Source organism: Eurypyga helias, unplaced genomic scaffold (assembly GCF_000690775.1).
Source record: "Eurypyga helias isolate BGI_N326 unplaced genomic scaffold, ASM69077v1 scaffold4069, whole genome shotgun sequence".
NCBI lineage: Eukaryota > Metazoa > Chordata > Aves > Eurypygiformes > Eurypygidae > Eurypyga > Eurypyga helias.
The window spans coordinates 1,012-20,357 of NW_010272563.1; the positions used below are offsets into that span (position 1 = coordinate 1,012).

Here is a 19,346-nt window from a genome sequence, read left to right on the forward strand (position 1 = left end):
CCCTGCCCGCTGCATGGGTCCATGCCCCTCCCCTTCGTGTTAGGGTGATTCGGGTGGCTGCACAGAGCCTGCCCCTGCCCCAAGCACCGGCAGCAGATGGGGCAGCATTCCCAAACTGTTCTTTAACCTTACACTGGATCAAGAAAACATTGAGAAGCAAGCTGATCCCTAACCGTAGGTCACCCTAAGCCCATGAGAAATTTCCAAAATACTTGTACACCTTTGCTTTTGGCCTGAGAGAAGAGAGAAAAAATTAATTTCTTCACATCCAAGTCAGCACCGAATAATCTCTCCTCTATAGGCTGAGTTCCCAAAGAGAAAAAGGGAAAGGTGTAATTACTGAAAGACTCTGGGAGACGGCTCACAAAGCACCAGCGTGCTGACAATATTAAACACAGATAGAGGGTTCCTCCCAACACCAGCGATATGCCAACCACACCCCCAGGCCTCTTCCTGTCTCAGAACTGCACATGTGCGCTGAGCGTGACGTGGAATGGAGCACTCCCTTGGCCAGCCTGGGCCAGCCGTCCAGCTGTGAAGTAAAGCAGCTCTTCCCTGACTGAAGCCAGCACGTTTGGGAGGACGTTTTCTTGTTGAGGGACTTCTCTTTGAAACATGAACCCCTGAACTCCCCTGTTCCTCACAGTCTGGGCAGTTGCTTCCCTTTATATCTACTTGTAGTTTTCCGAACCAGAGGAGGAGGAAACCCACAAAGCTCTGTGGTTAGCCAGTCACGCCTAATGCTTTGGCAATAGTTGTGATGATGGCCAACTTGTTCATTCTGTGAGTGAGATGGGTGGTGTGAGGGGCATTTTGAGCTGTGGCATTTGAATGTGGGCTAGAGAAAGGGTTTCCTGCCTATTGAGGCAGGCTGTGTACGGGATCAAATAAACCTGGTAAACTTCACTTCAGGATGCTTAAAGAAAGTCTAAATGCATCCCAAAATAGTAATTATTGGTTGTCCTCAGAACTCATGAGATTTGGGTTAAGAAGTGAAAGGTGGAGCTGTCTGTGAGCATTAGGGAACAGAAACTGAGTAGCTGTAGAACAGCCATCTTTTGTTCTTCGCACTGTAAGAACTGACCAGATGGGTGAGGCTGCAAACAGGCAAAGATGGTTTGGGTTGTTCTTGAAAATACACTGTGTTTTCATGTGTGAGAGAGTAACAGGTCCCGTGAGCAGGGAACCTTACCACATAACTGTTTCTAAAGCTTTACTAAAATAACCGTTGCGTCTGATGGCCATCAGGAAGCTAAGGCAAGTGTTCCATCAAAGTGCTCCGGAGTCGAGCACTGAGTGTGTACCAGAGCAGTGGTAGTTGATTACTGTCAGAAGGAAATGGCGCACAGTTTGATTTTGGATGTGCTCACTCTTTCTGGTTATAGTTAATGGCTGAAAATACTATGAGCTTCAACTTATGATCCGGAAGAAAGAGTTCTTGTTAAAATTGCAGACATCTTGAAGCTGGAAATACCTGCAAAAATATTGGAGGACCAAATGATTTCAAAATATTCTTGGAAATGCAGAAAATGGTTAAGAATATTAGATGGAAATATGTGTGAGGTACTGAGCTCAGAGGGGTATATCACTGGAATGGGTAAAGGACAGTCATGCTTGTAGTGAGGAGGGCCAGAAATAGTAAGATAATAGTAAGTAAGTAAACTGCAGGGAGAAAAACTTTGAAGTGAAGGGGTACAAAGTGTCAGAACAACATTGCCTTTGGTTATTGATTCTCCAGTTTTGCAATCCTTTAAGGGCTGATGGGGCACCGGTCTGTCATGAAGGGCAGTTGTGGTCATCCAGCTCTGAAGAGAATAGTTTCTGAAGAGGACGGGCCTCTTTCTAGGCCCTAGGAAGTTTCTTCTGATGCTCCTTAGTTAGGATTTTTATAATTAAACATAGTAGAGACTCTGCGTAACCCTCAGTGACTACAGAGTGCTCTTATGAGAAGGCTTTGGAATGGGTGGGGTGTAAAACGTCTCTCGTAGTAACAGGAAGGGTTCTACACGTTGTGGGCAAACAAGTCTTGTGTGAAAGGCTGGCCACAGCATTCTGGGTATTCTTGTGGGATTCTGCAATGTCAGCAGCTTAAGAGGAAATCTAGCTCTGACAGGACACAGTGTTTGTTGTGCCATTCTGACTCTCTTCCATGGTTTACCTAGCTGTCGGATTAAAAGTACTGAATTCCACGGTGCCTTTCTGTTTTGGAGAGCTATCTTCTAGATTTAAATCCTGAATGGTTTGTTATTCGAAGCATATGTACTTGCATGACAAATATCACAAAGAATCCCACTGCAGATTTGGCTTACATTTTATTCTTGGGTCAAATGGGTTATCACAGCACTAATATGTACAGGAGCAGAGTCAGGCTGGCTGGCTGCCATTCAATGTGCAGACATTGAAAGCTGTTAGAATATTATAACCACGAGGTATATTAGATTAGAATATTAATAAATAAGAGTACAGTTCTTGTTTTAAGAAGACTCAGTCATAGTGAAGAGAAAACCAGGACTTAAATTTTTATTTCAGCATAGACTCTTGGCTGGTGTTATTTTCAAGAACATTTTATTGTGTATGCCGAAGATGTGGTTTATTTGGCTGTATTTCTGTCAGAATACTTCTTGTAAGATGTATAGCCTAAGATATCTCTTTGGCTGCTACAGTGGGCGCTCATTGCTCTTGGTAGAAACTCTGGTCCAAGGAGGACATCAGACCTCTAAAACACAGGGCTTGAGTTGTTGTACTACCCAGTAGTGAGAATGACTTACCCTTCCTCAACCTTTTAAAGCTTTTAGTAAGTACGGAGAAATTGTGTTACATGCTAACTTTCTGTACATGATATATTTCTTCCATCTGACAGTGTTGCTTGAATTTTGCAGGCCACAGCATTCAAAAATCCAGTTGCTATTAAATTTTAATTCCTCCCAATGACTTCTGTCTTTATGAAAACTTATATTTTCTTTATTTTTTAATATGTTCCGAAGGATCGTCTTTGCTTTTGTGGGTTGTTTCCAGCTTTGAAACTACATTTATGTCATTGTGAGACCAATGATATGGTACAGTTGAAATACACACGTGTGCGCGTGCACACAAACCGGAGCAACAGTTTTCTTACACGTTGGCTTTTATGTGGGTTGACTGGACTCGTGTTTTGATTGTGGAGCTGGTGAAGATAACATCCTTTGGAAGTTTGTCAGTTTGTACACCGGATGAACAGAGCTTGTGGATTTCATTAGTATCTTTGGGTTTATGTTGGAGTAGTTAATGTTCAGTGGATAAATGGAGGAGTATAAGTAAACAAGACAAAGCTGATGCAAATAATGGCTTTATACTATTCAGCCTGGTTTTGGATGATGAGAAAGGATTGGAGGGATTATGCTTTACATATACAAGGATAGTGGTATTACAGCAACCAAGACATTTATTTTAGAGCAAAAAATACTATTACATCAAAGTCTAGGAAATATCTAAGAAAGTGATATACTTACTTCACAATATAAAATTATTTTCACTTAAGCTCGACCATTATTGTAACCATTTCCTATTACTTACGTTAACAACTTGTATCACCTGTAATGTTGAATTGGTTTTTTGGTTATGCTGCTCATTCAGATATCAGTGTGGAAAAGTGAAAGGGTTGGAAGCAATTTCCTCAGCAGCTGTTATATCAATTTGCTTTCACAGCACTAAAGCCTTCGCCATCAACTACCTTTTTCCCTTGATTTTAACATTTCTGTCATCATCTAGAAGAATTATTTTAGTGGAGTTAACTGTACGTGTGAAACCTTATCACACAATTCAAATCATGGAATATTAATTCCTCATTGTTATAAGCAAAAGTAACAGTATTTATAAAGCTACAGTTATATACTTCATTTTTACTGGAGACAGGACAGTATGTGTGTAAAATGAATTATTGTTGATTAATGCAGGACTCTAATGTTACAAAAGGGAAAAGTCAAGGTATTTAAATCTTGGAAATCATAATTTCTTGTGGTTAATTACATGACTAATTCAAATGTTAAACATTTGTCTGAAAGTTACTTCTATATGGGAATGTACATCTCAAAACTATTCTGAATAATTATGATCTAAAACTGAGAGCAAATAAAACAATTCCTAGAATAACTCTGTTTTGAATTCTGTAAATACTTATAATCATTCTTTTTCTGTAATCTACCTATGTATATGAACACCTGTTTTGGAATTGTTCCTTATGTTAAAATACATTTCCAAGGCTATCTTATGATGTCAGGTTAAAATGTGCTCAAAATGAATCCAAACTCTGATGATAGCTTTGGACAACTTCAAGAGTTTTTTTTTCAAAATGATGTTCTTTTTTTCCAGTTGGTGGGTGCTGGTTTGTTCACTTGATGAATGATAATATTTTCTTTCACTTCAGAACACCAGCCTGTAAGAGAACAGTTTGGGGGACTGTTTGTAGCCAGTTTTTCCTTGAATGGCAGGTTGGATACCATATCCTGGCACTTAACATAAACTATATTAAATATAAGTTACTGTAATTAACATAGATAAACAACATTTGTACCTGTATCTGGATTTTATTTGCTGCAGCTGATTTCCCTTTTCACAGTTGCTCTTGGAGATGCATTATATATAATTAGTCTGCTGCAGTACAGGCTTTGAAAAATCTGTAAATTTGCCAGAACTGAAGGAGAATTAAGACTGTTTTCCAATAGAGATAAAGCATGAAGGTGAATTAGTCACTCCCCTTACTCTGACATGGGATTTCTGTTGTTAGTGTTGCGTTTTTGGGGGGTGGGTTGGTTGGTTGGTTGTTTTTTATCTTCTTTTTTTTTTCCTGATCTAGATGGAAAAATAAATGTAAAAAAATCTTTCTTGTAGTGTTTCTACCAGTTCTCGGATTCTGTCTCTGCTGTCACAGCTGGAGAAGATCAATTTAGACTCTGTATTAGGAGAAGCAGACAATGCCAGATATGTTACCTCAAAGATTCTTCATCTGGTTCAGAGTCAAGGTAAATACCTAAGTTTTGTGGGTTTGGTAGTTTTCCTTCTGATCCTTCCTTTTTGTATTTCTTCCTTGCTGGACTTTAATTTTTGTTTCTCTGTGGTGAACTTGATAGTCCATCCATTTTTGTCGCTGATTGTTGAAAGCACCTGTTTGAGGCTGTGTTTAATGCTATGTGGTATAGCATTGGTTACACTGAGCGCATTTTGTGTTGTCAAACAGGTATAATTAAAGTAAGAATTCACAGTACGTATGTGTGTTTATATGAGAACTACAAGTATCTGGTAGAGGGGTTTCTTACAGATTTTATTTTTTCCTAGGGCATGACAAGATTGTTGAAAAAGTGAAAGCAAAAATTATTTTTAAAATCACTTAAGTATTTTACTTAATTTTATATAGATATATCCAATTGTTAATAGATGTTGTTATTTTTAGTACAGATTTTCTGATCGATCCGTATATAATCACTTTTTTTCTGCAAGCTAGCGGAGAGGGCACTGGAACAGGTTGCCCAGAGAAGCTGTGGATGCCCCATCCCTGGAAGTGTCCCAAGGCCAGGCTGGATGAGGCTTGGAGCAACCTGGTCTAGTGGAAGGTGTCCCTGCCCATGGCAGGGGGGTTGGAACTAGATGATCTTTAAGGTCCTTCCAACCCAAACGATTCTATGGTTCTATGATTAAAAGAAAAATGGTCTTTTTCCTTACTGGCAGAAAAAACCAGGAAGGAGATGACTTCTAAAGGCTCCACTGGAATAGAAGTTATCCTGTCAACCCTAGAGGTAAAAACTCATAATCTGTGTGGTTATGGGTACATAGCAAGTTTTCATTTTATCACTGGGCTTTGTATTATTAAATATGTTTATTATTTGTGTTGTTATCCTAGTTAGTCTTCAAACTTGTGAAGAATTCTAATGGTTAGATGCAATCTAACCTACTTAAGAATTTCTCTGCCTTATTTTTAAATATTCTAAGAAATTACTTGTGAGCTACCAGTTTTAATTAATATGCTATACTACAAACTAGATTTTAGTTGCTTTGTGGTTAATTGAGGCTCTATAGCGGGATGGTTAGCTGCATGGCTACATCTTCAGTTCTCTTTGATATAGTGGTGGCAATTTCTCCGAGCTTTAAGTATCTAAACCACTGTTTAGACTTCTATATTAAGCAAAGAAGTATCTGTTTTTTTATTGCAGAATACGAAAGATCCTCAAACTATTCTAAATATATTGAATATTCTCATTGAACTAGTCTCAGTTGGTAAGTTTTCATTAAGAAGCAATTAATGATTACATTACTGTATTCTTCTGCAGAGTTTTGGGGGTATATGGTGGTTTTTGGTTTTGACACTTTCTAAAGCTGACTTATACGCAGAATAAAAAGAACATGAAGACTGAAATTACCTTTCATCTAATCATACACTAATATGTTGCTATAAGTCAAAGTCCAGCATGTTCTTGCATAGTACAGTCAGCATATGAAGAAAATATTGCTGTTCTAAAGACTTTCTTTATGGTGACTATTGTTTAGATATTTGATTGGTCTTTGACTCTGGAGATATCAGTTGTGTTTTAATTTTTAGGTGGTGGTCGGAGAGCAAGCCTATTAGTCAGTAAAGGAGGGACACAGATCTTATTGCAGCTGCTTTTGACTGCCAGCAAAGACTCTCCACCAAATGAAGAATTAATGGTGCTCCTTCATACACTTCTTGCAAAAATTGGTCCAAAAGGTGACAATGATATACTTAAGTAATATGGCTTAATACTTTACAGTTTTATAATTGAAACTAAGAAAATTTTTCTATTCTTGTGTAAGTATCCATGTACTCAAAATTGGTACAGGAGAACAAAAGAAGGATTAAAATAGAGGTGAGGAAAGAATGGTGAAAAACACATATACAGAGCAGACATTATTGGCAGAAGGAATTCACAGTTCATTTAACTTTTTCTGTTTTGATAATAATTTCAACATTAGTGTGACTGATCTTGTATTTCTTTTTCAGACAAGAAGATTGGCATGAAAGCAAGAATTAATGGTGCCCTAAACATATCATTGAATTTAGTGAAGCAGAATTTGCAGAATCAGAGGCTATTATTGCCATGTCTTCAAGTATTACGAGTTTACTCAACGAACTGTAAGTATTGCAGATAATAATTTTCTTTCCCATGCGATATAAATTTTTTTACCTAGATATGATTAAAATACCGGATTTAAATGCTTGATTAATGATAGATTTTTCAAGTTACTATTTTTATCTGAGAATTTGCTTTTTATAGTGTCGGACTGCTTAACTCTAGTAAAAGCTGGTCAGCTTGTTTGTACTTATTGTGCATCTTCGTTTTTTATTCAGCGTGTGTGATTATATAATCGGGTGAGGGTTAACCAGTGTTACTGGATGTGTGGAATTTTGGATCATCTAATTTGCATAAATGCTGATGCTTTAAGATCTAAGCCAGAAGCATTGTGCTCGCAAAAGCACTTCTAATTAAATAAATCTTTATTATACATGCGCATGTAGTGTGATTTTTTCCTTTTTTTTATATCCTCATTGTTATCTTACTTAATTCTTTATTGCTAATTTAAACACTTGGTTCACAATATTTTGTGAAATATTTTATTTCCTTATGTAACCTTTCCACTGTTCCTTATGTTGAATTACCCTACTATTGGACTAATATTCTTCCATAAAAGCCTAATTAATTTTTTGGGCAGGCAGTAAGAAGTTGATGAAAATAGCGTGGTTCTTGCTGTATCTCTGCTGTCAGTTAGATGCTCTGAAGTTTTTCCTTTGAGTTCAAAATGGTTGTTAAACCTCTTAAATAAGTATGGGAAATTGAAAACATCACCACGTTCCTCCAAAAGAATTGGTTTGATGTTCTCTAAGATCACATTTTCAGAACATCACAGGAACACCTATAATTCATAAAGTCCCAATACATTTAAAATGTGGGAACTATATTTCTGTTGAGCTGTCTGATAATGAGGTAAAATGTTTGTAAATGGAAGAGTTAATACACAGTTACATAGCTTAGCTGAAAACTTGCTTCATCCTGAAAATGGGAAATCGAAGTGAATCTCTAATTTGGATTCTGCTTGGATCAATTCTATTTCTCGGTATTTCTCACTCCTTACAAACAGAAAAAGTAGTAGTTTACTACATTCTGATAGGTAGTACAATTTAAAATTTGTGTACAGTTGCTACCAGAATAGAGTCCTAACTTTTCTTAGATTCTAGTGGTGTGATGTTGCTGGTAATGATGGTGAAATTGCAATTTGGGTTCATGTACCAAATCCTACACTAATAACAGTGTTAGGTATGTTGAAGTCAAATTTAAGTTGGGCTCTTCCTACTTTGTTAGGAGTGTATATTGCTAAACTCAGTCAGGAGTTGCATTTCTGTGCCTGTTTCAGCAGTTTGTATTTTCAGTGGATGTTGGGCTTCACCCATGTATGCATCCAGCGTGTATTTCTTGAACATAAGTCTAAGACCTATGTTCATTTCTTTTAATTTGCTCCCTTTCAAATAGATTTTTTTTTTCTTTCCTTTTTTTTTTTTTTTCCTGAGAACATATATGCGTAACATGTGGCTCAGGAAAGCTTACACCAGTTGGCATTTCTAAATTTTACAACGAATGCTTGGCTTTCAAATCCTGGTGGACATACCTGGCTGTCCCGGTACTGAAGTATAACAAGAAGTCAGAACTTGTTAGACTTGAAATTTTAGGAACATCACTGTCTTGATAAACTGAGATTTTTTTTTAAGAAAATTCTTTTTATGACGTTTCTTAATAAAAAATACAATCATGTAGTACATCAAATGCATGCTTCTGCTTTCTTTGTTAATTAATTTTCTTTTCTTCTTTTCCAAATTTTGTCAGGATAGGATTATTACACTGATGTGTAGAGTAGTGTCTGCTTGTCACTGGATTTCTTACATCTTTTTCTATGTCAAAATTGCAGTTTGAATATATTGACTTTTTTCTTTTGCCTTTCTTATTACATCATCTTAAAATGGATTGTTTTTAACTCTTCCAGCTGTAAATGCAGTTTCCTTGGGAAAGAATGGAGTAGTAGAACTGATGTTTAAGATCATTGGCCCTTTTAGTAAAAAAAACACTAGCCTTTTGAAGTAAGTACGGTCTCTTTAATACAGTAAAAACCCTTAGATATGTTTTGAAACTTCACTGTAAATGAAAAATAATACTAGAAAAATCAAAGGTAATTCATATTTGAAAGTTAAAGTGAAGGGACAGTGGGAAGGAGAAGCACAAGTCTGGCAGTTCAATTTTACCCAACAGAGCATAACACAAAATATTTGAATGTGTGTTACAGTTCTGGTAAAAGAATATAAATGTTATTTTTTTGTCTCTGATACTTCTATATGGAAACTGTACAATGGTTATCCCCAAATCGGGACAAACAGATCAAGACAATCCCATCATTTTTCAATTTGTTGAATTGGGTCCCACATCTCCTCTGTGTTTTTAGAGTGGCACTATCTGTTTTGTTTTTGTAATAGAATTTTCTTTCTGTTTTACTTCAAAACAATTATACACTCTCAGAGCAAAACCATAGAACAGGGATGGACACACCAGCAATGTCTGTCTAGTGACTGTGTTTTAAAAAAAAATAAATTAATTGCACAACTTAAAGTGATGACTTTAGGGTTTTTCCCTCTACCTTTTTTTTTTTTAATGTGAATTTAGGGTAAAGAATAGATGAGTGGATCTAAGTGAAGATAGGTCTTTATACATTACCACCTTTTTGAAGTACATGTCTCTTGAAAACTGAATTTTTCTTCTGATTAGCAAAATAATAATCTCATGTTCATATTCTAACTTCAGTACAAGGAAAGAAGTGTTACCTAAATCTGGTATTTGTGGTCACTGGAGTATCTTTTAAACAAATACCCTGCCCCTTTAAGCCCCAGCTAAAATTAGACATATGAACTTACTATTCCATGATGTGAGTAATCATGATATCCTTGTTTATGGTCTAAGATCAGATGTGTGAAGTCTGTCTTTACAAAGAGGGTAAAAATAAGTATATAAGTTTTCTAGTTGCACATCCTGAGTTAATTGAGGTAAGATCTTTGTGTACAAGAACACTGACAACCTTGTATTGTAATACAGACTGATGAACATTACTCCTCCATATATTCATACACTGCCAGTTTTGACCTACAGTTTTCTAAAATAATGTCCTTTGCTTTGTGGAAGTACTTGTTCTGCTACTAACGTAAAACCGTGAGTTTCAGAAGTATCTCATCAACTGGATATGGTTCATAAACATCGTGTTGTCACGGTGGTTTTTTTGCAAAGGCTGAAAATTTGTATAGCTGTTGCACTGCAATTTTTAAATTTTACCATCAGCCTTCAGATACAGCTGAGATACCTGATATTTTAGTAAGATCAGATTTTAAAAGGAAAAAAAAAAAAGCATGTGATAACAGTGCAACCAGGAAAACATAAAGATGCTAAATAAATCTGTAAGCAGTAAATATTTTGTATAGCTTTACAGTGTTGTAGATTAAGCTTACTGGTTGGTTGTTTTGACTTTTCTTGTTATGTTGACAGGGTTGCTTTAGAGACACTTGCTGCATTGCTCAAATCAAGTAAGTGACTGCAAGAAACCGTTCGGTTGAGATACATACATATGTGTGTGTGTTTGCATACAGTAACACTGACTGTATTGTCTGTGGCCAAACCAAAATCAAAGCTGGGAAATTCAAGGCAACGGTTTTATATTTGTGTGGTATCTACATGTGTTTAATAATTAGCTACTGTCCCTTCAGTTATGCAGTAGAAAGGCTGTGCTGCTTCTGCAGAACTGATCTGGATCCAAGGTGGAGAAACAACCTTTTACACTCACCTCAGCTCTTCAGTAGCAGTTATCTATATAGCTTAACTCCCTGTGCGTCATCTTTACACATACATCTCTAAATACATGCTGGATGGCAGGGGAAAACACAGGGTTTCTTCAGGTACCTTTCTGAGTAGTTAGGTCTTGGGTCCTAATGACAAGTCTGAGGGTGTTCCTCTTGAAGCGGAACCGACAGTAACAAAACGATAGTCTATTCCCAGACAGGGGCTACCTCGGCTCCCAGCAGAAGATCCCGATAAATGTAATCTCTGCAGATTTTGCACCAGGATTGTAACTGACAAGGAAATAAAAACTCATTCTCTCCAAGTAGTTGTATAAAAGCTACAGCTTTCCTAGTAGTTTTAGTGGAGTTGGAGGAGATCTGAGGTGTGATTAGATTTGCAGGAAACCTTTTCAGACAAATGACAGGAAGGTTCTGTATCAGTTATTACAAGGTGCTGAGTTTTTTGTCATGTTCGATCAGTGTGATACCTTACTGTTACAGAGTTGTGTGTTTACTAATTTTGGAATTTCTCCTTGGGAAATTGAGAGAAAGAAATACTTCTGAATTGTTGTCACTGTTCTGTAAGTTGGCAACCAGACTTTAATGTTGAGGACAGAAATTAAATGTTGAATTTGCATCTATTTAGAGGTGTTTTATTCAGTCCTGAGGGATTTTGACATTGTAATTTACTACCCTTCACATAGGTGAATCTTCTCATAAAAACACTGATCTCTGGTGTGTAGAGTCCAGTTGTCATAGTGATTGTATTTGGTTTATAGATATTTTGAGTCTATCATATTTGAGTTATCATTGTTGCAAAACTAGTAATCCATACAGCGTTAAGAAGTTTGTTTCAAATCTTGTGTTTACATAGTGCCTGTTGATAGAGATATATATGCTTTATATAAACCCTGGGGTTTTTTTAATTTGCTAGCTGGCAGTATCTTACAGTTACCTTTAAGTGTGATGCCCAGTGTTCTTCTGGTAAACCATGAAAAGTACATGCAACATTATTTTGAACAATGAAGTGTAGACTACTGGCCTCACTTAATTCAGTCATTTCTGTTTAGTCTGTTGTAAAACACTGCTAAGCATGACTAAAATACTACTTAAAATTAAACAATTCAGTGCTTAGGTAAAAGGTCAAATTTTAGCATTGGTTTGAAGATAATATTGGAGTAGTTGGGCAATATTTAATTTACTCCAAACTTCTTTTTTTTTAAATGAAGAAACAAATGCCAGGAGAGCAGTAGACAGAGGATATGTGCAGGTGCTTTTAATGATTTATGTTGACTGGCACAGTCACGATAGTCGACACAGATACATGCTGATACGTAAAGGAGTTTTACAGTGCATTAAAAGTGTTACAAACATCAAGTTGGGAAGAAAAGCATTCATTGATGCCAACGGGATGAAAATTCTTTACAACACTTCACAAGTAAGTTGTTTTTTTGTTATTGTTGGTTTTGGTTTTTTACCTCTTTGGCTTTAAAACTGCACCCTGACCTCCAGTTTGTCATAGTTCTTTATGATATTCATGGTCATTCCTGATTATGAGGGTAAGGATTATTTTCTGTATTTGACTAAAGAGGAGTGAGAGTACAGAATTAAATTTGTATTGCTGTTATTTGGCTGTGACTATTGCAGTGGGGTGGGTGGGGAGGGTGCTGTTTAATTTATTTTTAAAAAAGATAGGGGAAGTCTTTAATTTTGAAGTCTGGGTTTTTGAAAAAAGGTGGATTTGAGTTGCTAGAAGTTCTTCTGGTCTTCAGAGGAGACATTAGCAAAATCTATTGTAAACAAAATACTTTGCTATTAGTGAATTCTAGAAATCTGCAAAACAAATGCAATTTGGCTGTTAGTTTGAAATATACTTTTCTCTTCATTACTTTCCTATTAATAGGAGTGCCTTGCAGTAAGAACTCTTGATCCGCTTGTCAACACATCCAGCCTGATAATGAGAAAATGTTTTCCTAAAAACCGTCTTCCTTTACCAACTATTAAAAGTGCTTTCCATTTCCAACTCCCAGTGATTCCTTCCAGTGGTCCTGTGGCTCAGCTGTACAATTTGCCTCCTGATGGTATGGTAATTTTGTAATATTTTGTCTGAGTATGTCTGACTTCAGGCTATGTATGGTGGAGTCAATTGCATTTATTTGTTTTCTCCACTAAAACTTGGACTCTGAGACTTTTCTCAGCTAGCAAAGTGGAGGACCAGTTTCTAATGTTAGGTTTTAACTAATGAAAATTCTGTCTGTGCATGTGTGGTTATGTTTCTGAGATACAAAATAAGAAAATAAAATAGGGACTAATATGTGATTTTCATCAGACTCTGCAGGATAAATCATAGGCTATGTATGTTAGTCTACAAACTTAAATGTGCTGTCTTCTTAACTCAATATATACATTCTATGTGAAATGTAATGTAGCGTACAAGCTGTTTTACAGGAGTGTATATTCCTTGATTTCTTCCTGTTGCTATGATAAACTGGATGAAGTGAATTTAGATTAACACATACCATTTGAAGCATTGTTTTTTAAATAATTATGTTTATTCCTTCATTGACATGTTGATTGGATTGTTGGATTGTTGCAGTCTCTTTGGCAACACTCCCTGCAAAGCATTTGTATGGTGCTTCGTCCCATTGTGAACACCTTTCATTGTTTTTTGGATAATTAATGCTTAGTGTATTTTTGGATATAGTGACACAGCTTGATATCTGGGTAAGCAATTGATGAAGTTGTTGTCAGAAAGTTGCTCTAAAATGAAGAAGCAGAGTCAGACTTCTTAATATCTTCTTATTCACGGTATCTCCTAAATGTGATCATAATGCAGAAGATGACGGATGTCTGATTAGGGTTCATATGGGTCAGACTCAAACTGCAGGAGTTTAGAGTTTGTTTATGTTTTGTCTTCAAAGCAGAAAATAGATTTAGAAGTGTGTTCCAAAATCCACAGAAATTAAACCTCTACCTAATAGGGTTTTTTTTTGTTACTACGTAATACCTATTTAGAAACATCTTGCTCTGTGTTTTTGGGGTATTCCCAGCCTGTCTGTGCTAAGCAATTGCAGAGATCATTCTCCTTGCCAATTTTATATATTTTTTGAAATTTTTGTGGGTTGAATATCCAGTGATAGATGTATTTCTGACTTTTTTTTATTGTTAGGCCCCCTTTAAGCAAGACAAAAACGAGGGTACCTTGTTCTAGTTTTCCATGATACTGTGTCATTACTAGCTGACATGACTAAAAGCTGCTGAGACCTCAGTGTTGTTTTTTTTTGGACACGGTCATTCTTACTTTGGAAAAAGGTGTCATTTTGTGATGACCTCAAGCTGTGCTGAGATGTTCTTGGCACATCCACGCTGTAAAGTAGTTCTAAAAGCCCTCTGCTGCCTTGCAGGTTTTTAGGGGGCAGGGGAGTGTTGGACGTTGTTTGGTTTTGTTTGGCTTTGTTTAAGCCAAAGACCTTTGTTTTGTCTTAAAACTGAATAGAAATGTAATTAATTGAGTCTGCAGTATTGTTAAAAAAGCATTTTGATTTGTAAATGTGGTAATAGTAATAACTGTTGGTAAAACCAGTTGGCTTTCAGAATTTTTTAAGTGGTTAGTAAAAAAGAAAATAAATGCAGAACATAACATTTTTTTTGAGCATACATATTGGATTAAATGTGTAATCTGCTTTACTGAACTGTTTTGTGTCACAGTGGATGATGTAGTAGATGAAAGTGATGATAATGATGATGCTGAAACAGAATCAGAAATTGAAACCGAAAATGATGATGACACGGACCAACATTTTAAGGTTGGTATAAGACAAAACACACACCCTCCCCCCCAGCTGTTATGCCTGATTTTTGCCTGTTAATTTGAAGTTGTTTGAATCATGTGTACAGCTGTATGGTTTAAGTGTTACAAGGACTTTGAGGAGGTTTTCAGGGAAATATCTAAAGTTAAAAAAGCTCCTGAAACTGAAGGAAGATAGGTGTTGCTTGAAAATAGCAACCGTTGTTCAGATTGCTTCAAGACTCTTACCAAAACCTCTCTGCTTCACACTTGATGTGTCTGGAGTACAGTGGAACAGAACTGTGAACTCTTTTAGCAGTGTTCTGTTCCCAACTTGTATTTTTCTCACCCCACTCTTCCCATCTAAGCTTTTTAATATGTGGAGCTTCTCTAACTGTCCATCATTCTGGATGGGGATTGACTGAGGCGGTGTTTCGGCAAGGTAACATTGAAGTTCAGCCAGCTGTAGGGGAAGAGGTCAGACCTCTCACTGTTGTATCACTTGGGATGGTCTTGTTCTGGTCTCGGGATGCTGTTCAGGACATGAAGGGGCATTCGGTCAGAGCGGCCTTATTCTGTACTTACGTTATGTCTATTCAGGAGTTAATTGAATTGTCCTTCCACAGGCTGAAATGGCAAATTTTATTCCAGGCTTTCATGAGCTCTGATACCTATCTTCCATAGAAGCAGTTACTCTGTTGTCACTGCTGTCAGATGAAATCTCCACGTTCCAGGTTGCAGTAGCTGGATTATGCACAGGTCTCATGTAGAGTGTAGTCTGATGTCTCTGCAGAATACATTCGGATGAAAGCAAGAAAATGGAGATGTTTGTATTTTTCTGTTGAAATGGAGGATTTGGCATACTAATAAAACTGAGCTGCTTAAATCTTCCTGGTGAAAGGTGCAGTTCAGCTGGTTTTAAAATAGCACTATCAGCTTTTATGGCCATATCAGAAGTAAAAAGTGAATGTAATTATTCTATTAGTTAATTAATTCTGGATGAAAGTTTATTTTGTTCTGGTGCTCTTTCAGAATGATGATATTGAGACTGATATTAGTAAACTGAAACCTAGACAGGAATTGGGAAGACCAATGGAAGAACTGAAAATATATGAGCAGTTTTTCCCAGAACTTTCAGAAAACTTTCAGGTATCGTATATAATTCCTGGGTCATTCCTCATCATGACAGGTTGACTCTGGAAAACACTTTGACTTTGTTTTTTGGGTAGGTAGTTCCTCTAGCTAAAAAATGAGTCTGCAGTTCTAGAGCTACGTATGAGAGTGCTATATAGCAAGTTATTTAGTTAAATATTATGGGTTGTTTTAATCTGAGCAGGAAGGGGTCTGTAGGCAGATACAAAGGACAAGTGTTTCCTGATGTCTGATTATGGTACATTGCAGAAAGTAAAATACTGAGACACAAGATGTCTGACCATATTAATTGTATTAGGTGTTTCCTTAAATGCTGTGCACCTCTTTAAAGTAGTTGGTTAAAATACCTGGGGAATCGCATTGACTTGGTAATTTGTTATTGATGAGCTACTTGTTTATTGCTTTGATGGTATTTTCTTGCAGTAGCTGAAACTTCATTGCTATGTTTATGTGACTTTAAAACAGTGTAGCTGTTGTCTTTTAAATTATTTTGTGTTATTGCAAAACATAGCCCAGGAACAATGAAAGGGAGGTTTCTAATATAAAGGAAGCTTTAGGAACTCTTTACTTTTTTTAATAAATATTTTTATTATTTTTTCTCCTATTTTTTTAAGGAATGTGACTTAGTTTCCAAGAAACCAAAGCCTTTTGTACCTGATGCAAATCTGAGTGGACCTATTGTTGTTCCTACAGCAGGAGAGGAGCACTCCGATGAAGCAAAACGGTCAAGGAAAGGAGTTGCTCTGAAGGAGGGCAATCCTCTGTTGACAGAGGAATACAATATAAGGCCAGCCTTTCTAGAACTACCAAAGAAAGATGGTATCAAAGACAGTAGGTTACATCAGCAAACTGATCCAAGAAACCTGCCTCCATCATGCCAGTGTCTAAGCCAAGAAATCGTGAAAGGCTTGGACAGGATCAGTCTGCAGAACAGTGCAAAGCATGATCAGTATTATGGCACAGGGTGTGTAATCAAGAAGGAAAGCAAATGTGGTAAGGCTAGTTTTGCTTGTAGTAAACCTTGTGAACATGCTTCACCCTGTGGAAGTAGCCTCTTTGAAGGATCATCTGTCCAGCTGGGAAAACTCTGCTGCACTGGGGTGGATTCAGAGGAGGAAGATTCCAGATCTAGTTCATCAGGGGAACAAGTCATGGTTGAGGTTTCTGATGTTCATGACTGTGAACTTTATATTGAAATGGTAAAAACCACGAAGTCTATTCCTGAATATTCAGAAGTGGCCTATCCAGATTATTTTGGCCATATTCCACCCCCTTTTAAGGAGCCTATTCTGGAAAGGCCGTATGGAGTGCAGAGGTGAGTTACCATACTCTTTTTGTTGTTGTTTTTGTTCTCTTGAGAAACAATCTATAGGATGAGATTAACAGACACACATACAATGTTAATTTTAGCATCTAAAACGATTTTCAGTGGAAAACAGTTTGAAGGTAGGTGAGTAGGCATTGATCAGTGAAGAGCCATAAACAGGAATACAATCTCATTCTGTAATTGCTAATTCTATAATTCAGTTTCTAAATGTTGAGCTTAATGTATAATCTCCTTTTCTGCCTTCCAGCCATCCCCATTTAAATTCTGTAACTTAAACCCCCCCCCCCAAAACCCAAAACATCAAAATGAAAACAAACCAAGCACAGAAAAACCCAAACAAACAACACACCCCACATGAATACTTCCTTCAGGTCTTAGCAAATACAAGTATAGGACATAATACCTTAAAGATATGTCAACTTTTCTGTTTGCTGTTGTAAGAAAGCTATCTTTGAGGAAAATATAATGGGAAGCATAAAAAATTAATACATTTAAGTGTTTGTTTTTAGTGTTTGCCGTATAGCAGAATTTAGAGGTAACAAATGCTGAGGATGCAGTTTCTGTTAGGTCCTGGAGAATGACATGCAGTAAACACAGGATGAAAAATAATACAAACCACCAAAAACCAACACATGAACAGACTCATTTATTTCTTCACTGAGGGATAGGAAGATAATAAAGGGTGATGTGACTCTTAAGAACAGTTGGCAGAGATGCTATGAAGAGCTGGCTCACATGCATACAAGTTACTCAGAAGACAAACGAGCATGTTAGCAGAATGTGGAATAGTAGATATGGGACCTTTTCACTTGTTTGGTTGTTAGATTGAGTGCTTTTAGCTTCATACTTACAACTTTAACCAGCTTCATGAGATTCTTTGTGTTTACATTTAGTTATTAAAACAGTAAGAGATTATGTGTCTTTAGGTTATATAATTAAAATGCTTTGGCTTTTTCACACGTGTTGTGAAAAACTTTCTAGTGATGTGACTGAGTGTTGAAACACTAATGACATAATGAATATATCGTTACTAGAAAGCAGTGTTGAAGGAGGAGAATCTTCCCTATAAGCTTATTTTTCAGATAGATTCAGCCGATTTAGAAGGGAGATAGTCTTGACTCAGAAATCACCTAACTGCATTTAAAAAAACTATTATAAAAGTATATATGTATGTTTTCACAATAATTAATTATCCTGAATTTTCCTGATTAAAATTGAGTGAAGTTAGATAAAAGTTGCCATTCCAATGCTTGTTCTTCTTAGAAGTGAAGCACTGTATTAACTCTGACTTTTAACCAACATACCTACTTGCGTGGTTATCTGTAAAGCTGATTTCTGAACTGTGAGGGTAATTCTGTGTTCTGTTTTCAGTTTAAAATGTTTTATTTTTGTTATATGAAAGTAACTTTTTAGGTCGTGTGTGAAATAAGAATGAAATCATTAAATAATATTGCTAAACTTAAATCAAAAATTCTGTGTCACCTTTTTAAGGTACTCTGTTGTAAGAATTCAGTTTTTTACAAATGACTCAGTCTTTACTGCAGTGTAACAAATTTCTGAGCAGGGAATCTGTTTGAAAAAGGCTTTTTTATGAATTTATAGGAAGGTGGTGAAAATTGGTTTTGTAGGGGACATGGAGAAGCTTTTAAGTCCAAACTCTTCTGTCATTCATTGGGATTTTTTGTTCTTAGAATATGTAGTTATTTACTGCTCCTCAGCTAGTCATCTTTATAAAACAAATGGTAGCCTTAATCCATCCTTGTGATTTAAGAAAATGTGGGGAGCTGAGGTGGGGTGTTAGTGGGTTTTCTTTTTACTTTCATTAAACAAATGTGTTGTGATGTTTTGGCGATGGGTGGGGGGTAGGCAGGGTCGTGCTAGGAGATGCATTGTGTTTGAATACGTGCTTTGGAGTGCTTTTGCGTTCCTGTTTACAGTTAGTAGCGTGTAATTTTTACCAAATATGTCACCTTTGCAAAAATATCATTGAGAATATCTGAAGTATTTTATATTATTATATCTTTTAGAGAAAAAAATTATTATAGAACTCAAAACCCTATAAATTTGGGTTTAAATTCCTACATGTTTCCATTCCTTAAATTTCAGGTTGTCTTTCGCTATATACTTCAATATTTTCTAATGACTTTAGTATTTTGTGATCATCTGACACTTGAAAGTGATCATCAGGTAAATCAGGACCCACAAAGGACTAACCTACATATACACGG

The 19,346-nt window shown here is 36.5% G+C and overlaps 1 protein-coding gene across 1 annotated transcript in view; it reads left to right on the plus strand.

Annotated features, from left to right (window-relative positions):
• Positions 1-4,855: 4,855 nt before the first annotated feature.
• The window catches only part of AGTPBP1 (ATP/GTP binding protein 1), a gene marked incomplete at its 5' end in the record, with an annotated part of 31,630 nt that continues 17,139 nt past the window's right edge, over positions 4,856-19,346 (plus strand). Inside the window, 12 exon segments of the mRNA XM_010159149.1 lie at positions 4,856-4,997; positions 5,701-5,768; positions 6,183-6,246; positions 6,569-6,715; positions 6,989-7,120; positions 9,022-9,115; positions 10,563-10,600; positions 12,082-12,290; positions 12,756-12,933; positions 14,561-14,658; positions 15,672-15,788; positions 16,406-17,106. Of these exon segments, the coding sequence (XP_010157451.1) occupies positions 4,856-4,997; positions 5,701-5,768; positions 6,183-6,246; positions 6,569-6,715; positions 6,989-7,120; positions 9,022-9,115; positions 10,563-10,600; positions 12,082-12,290; positions 12,756-12,933; positions 14,561-14,658; positions 15,672-15,788; positions 16,406-17,106 (1,988 nt within the window).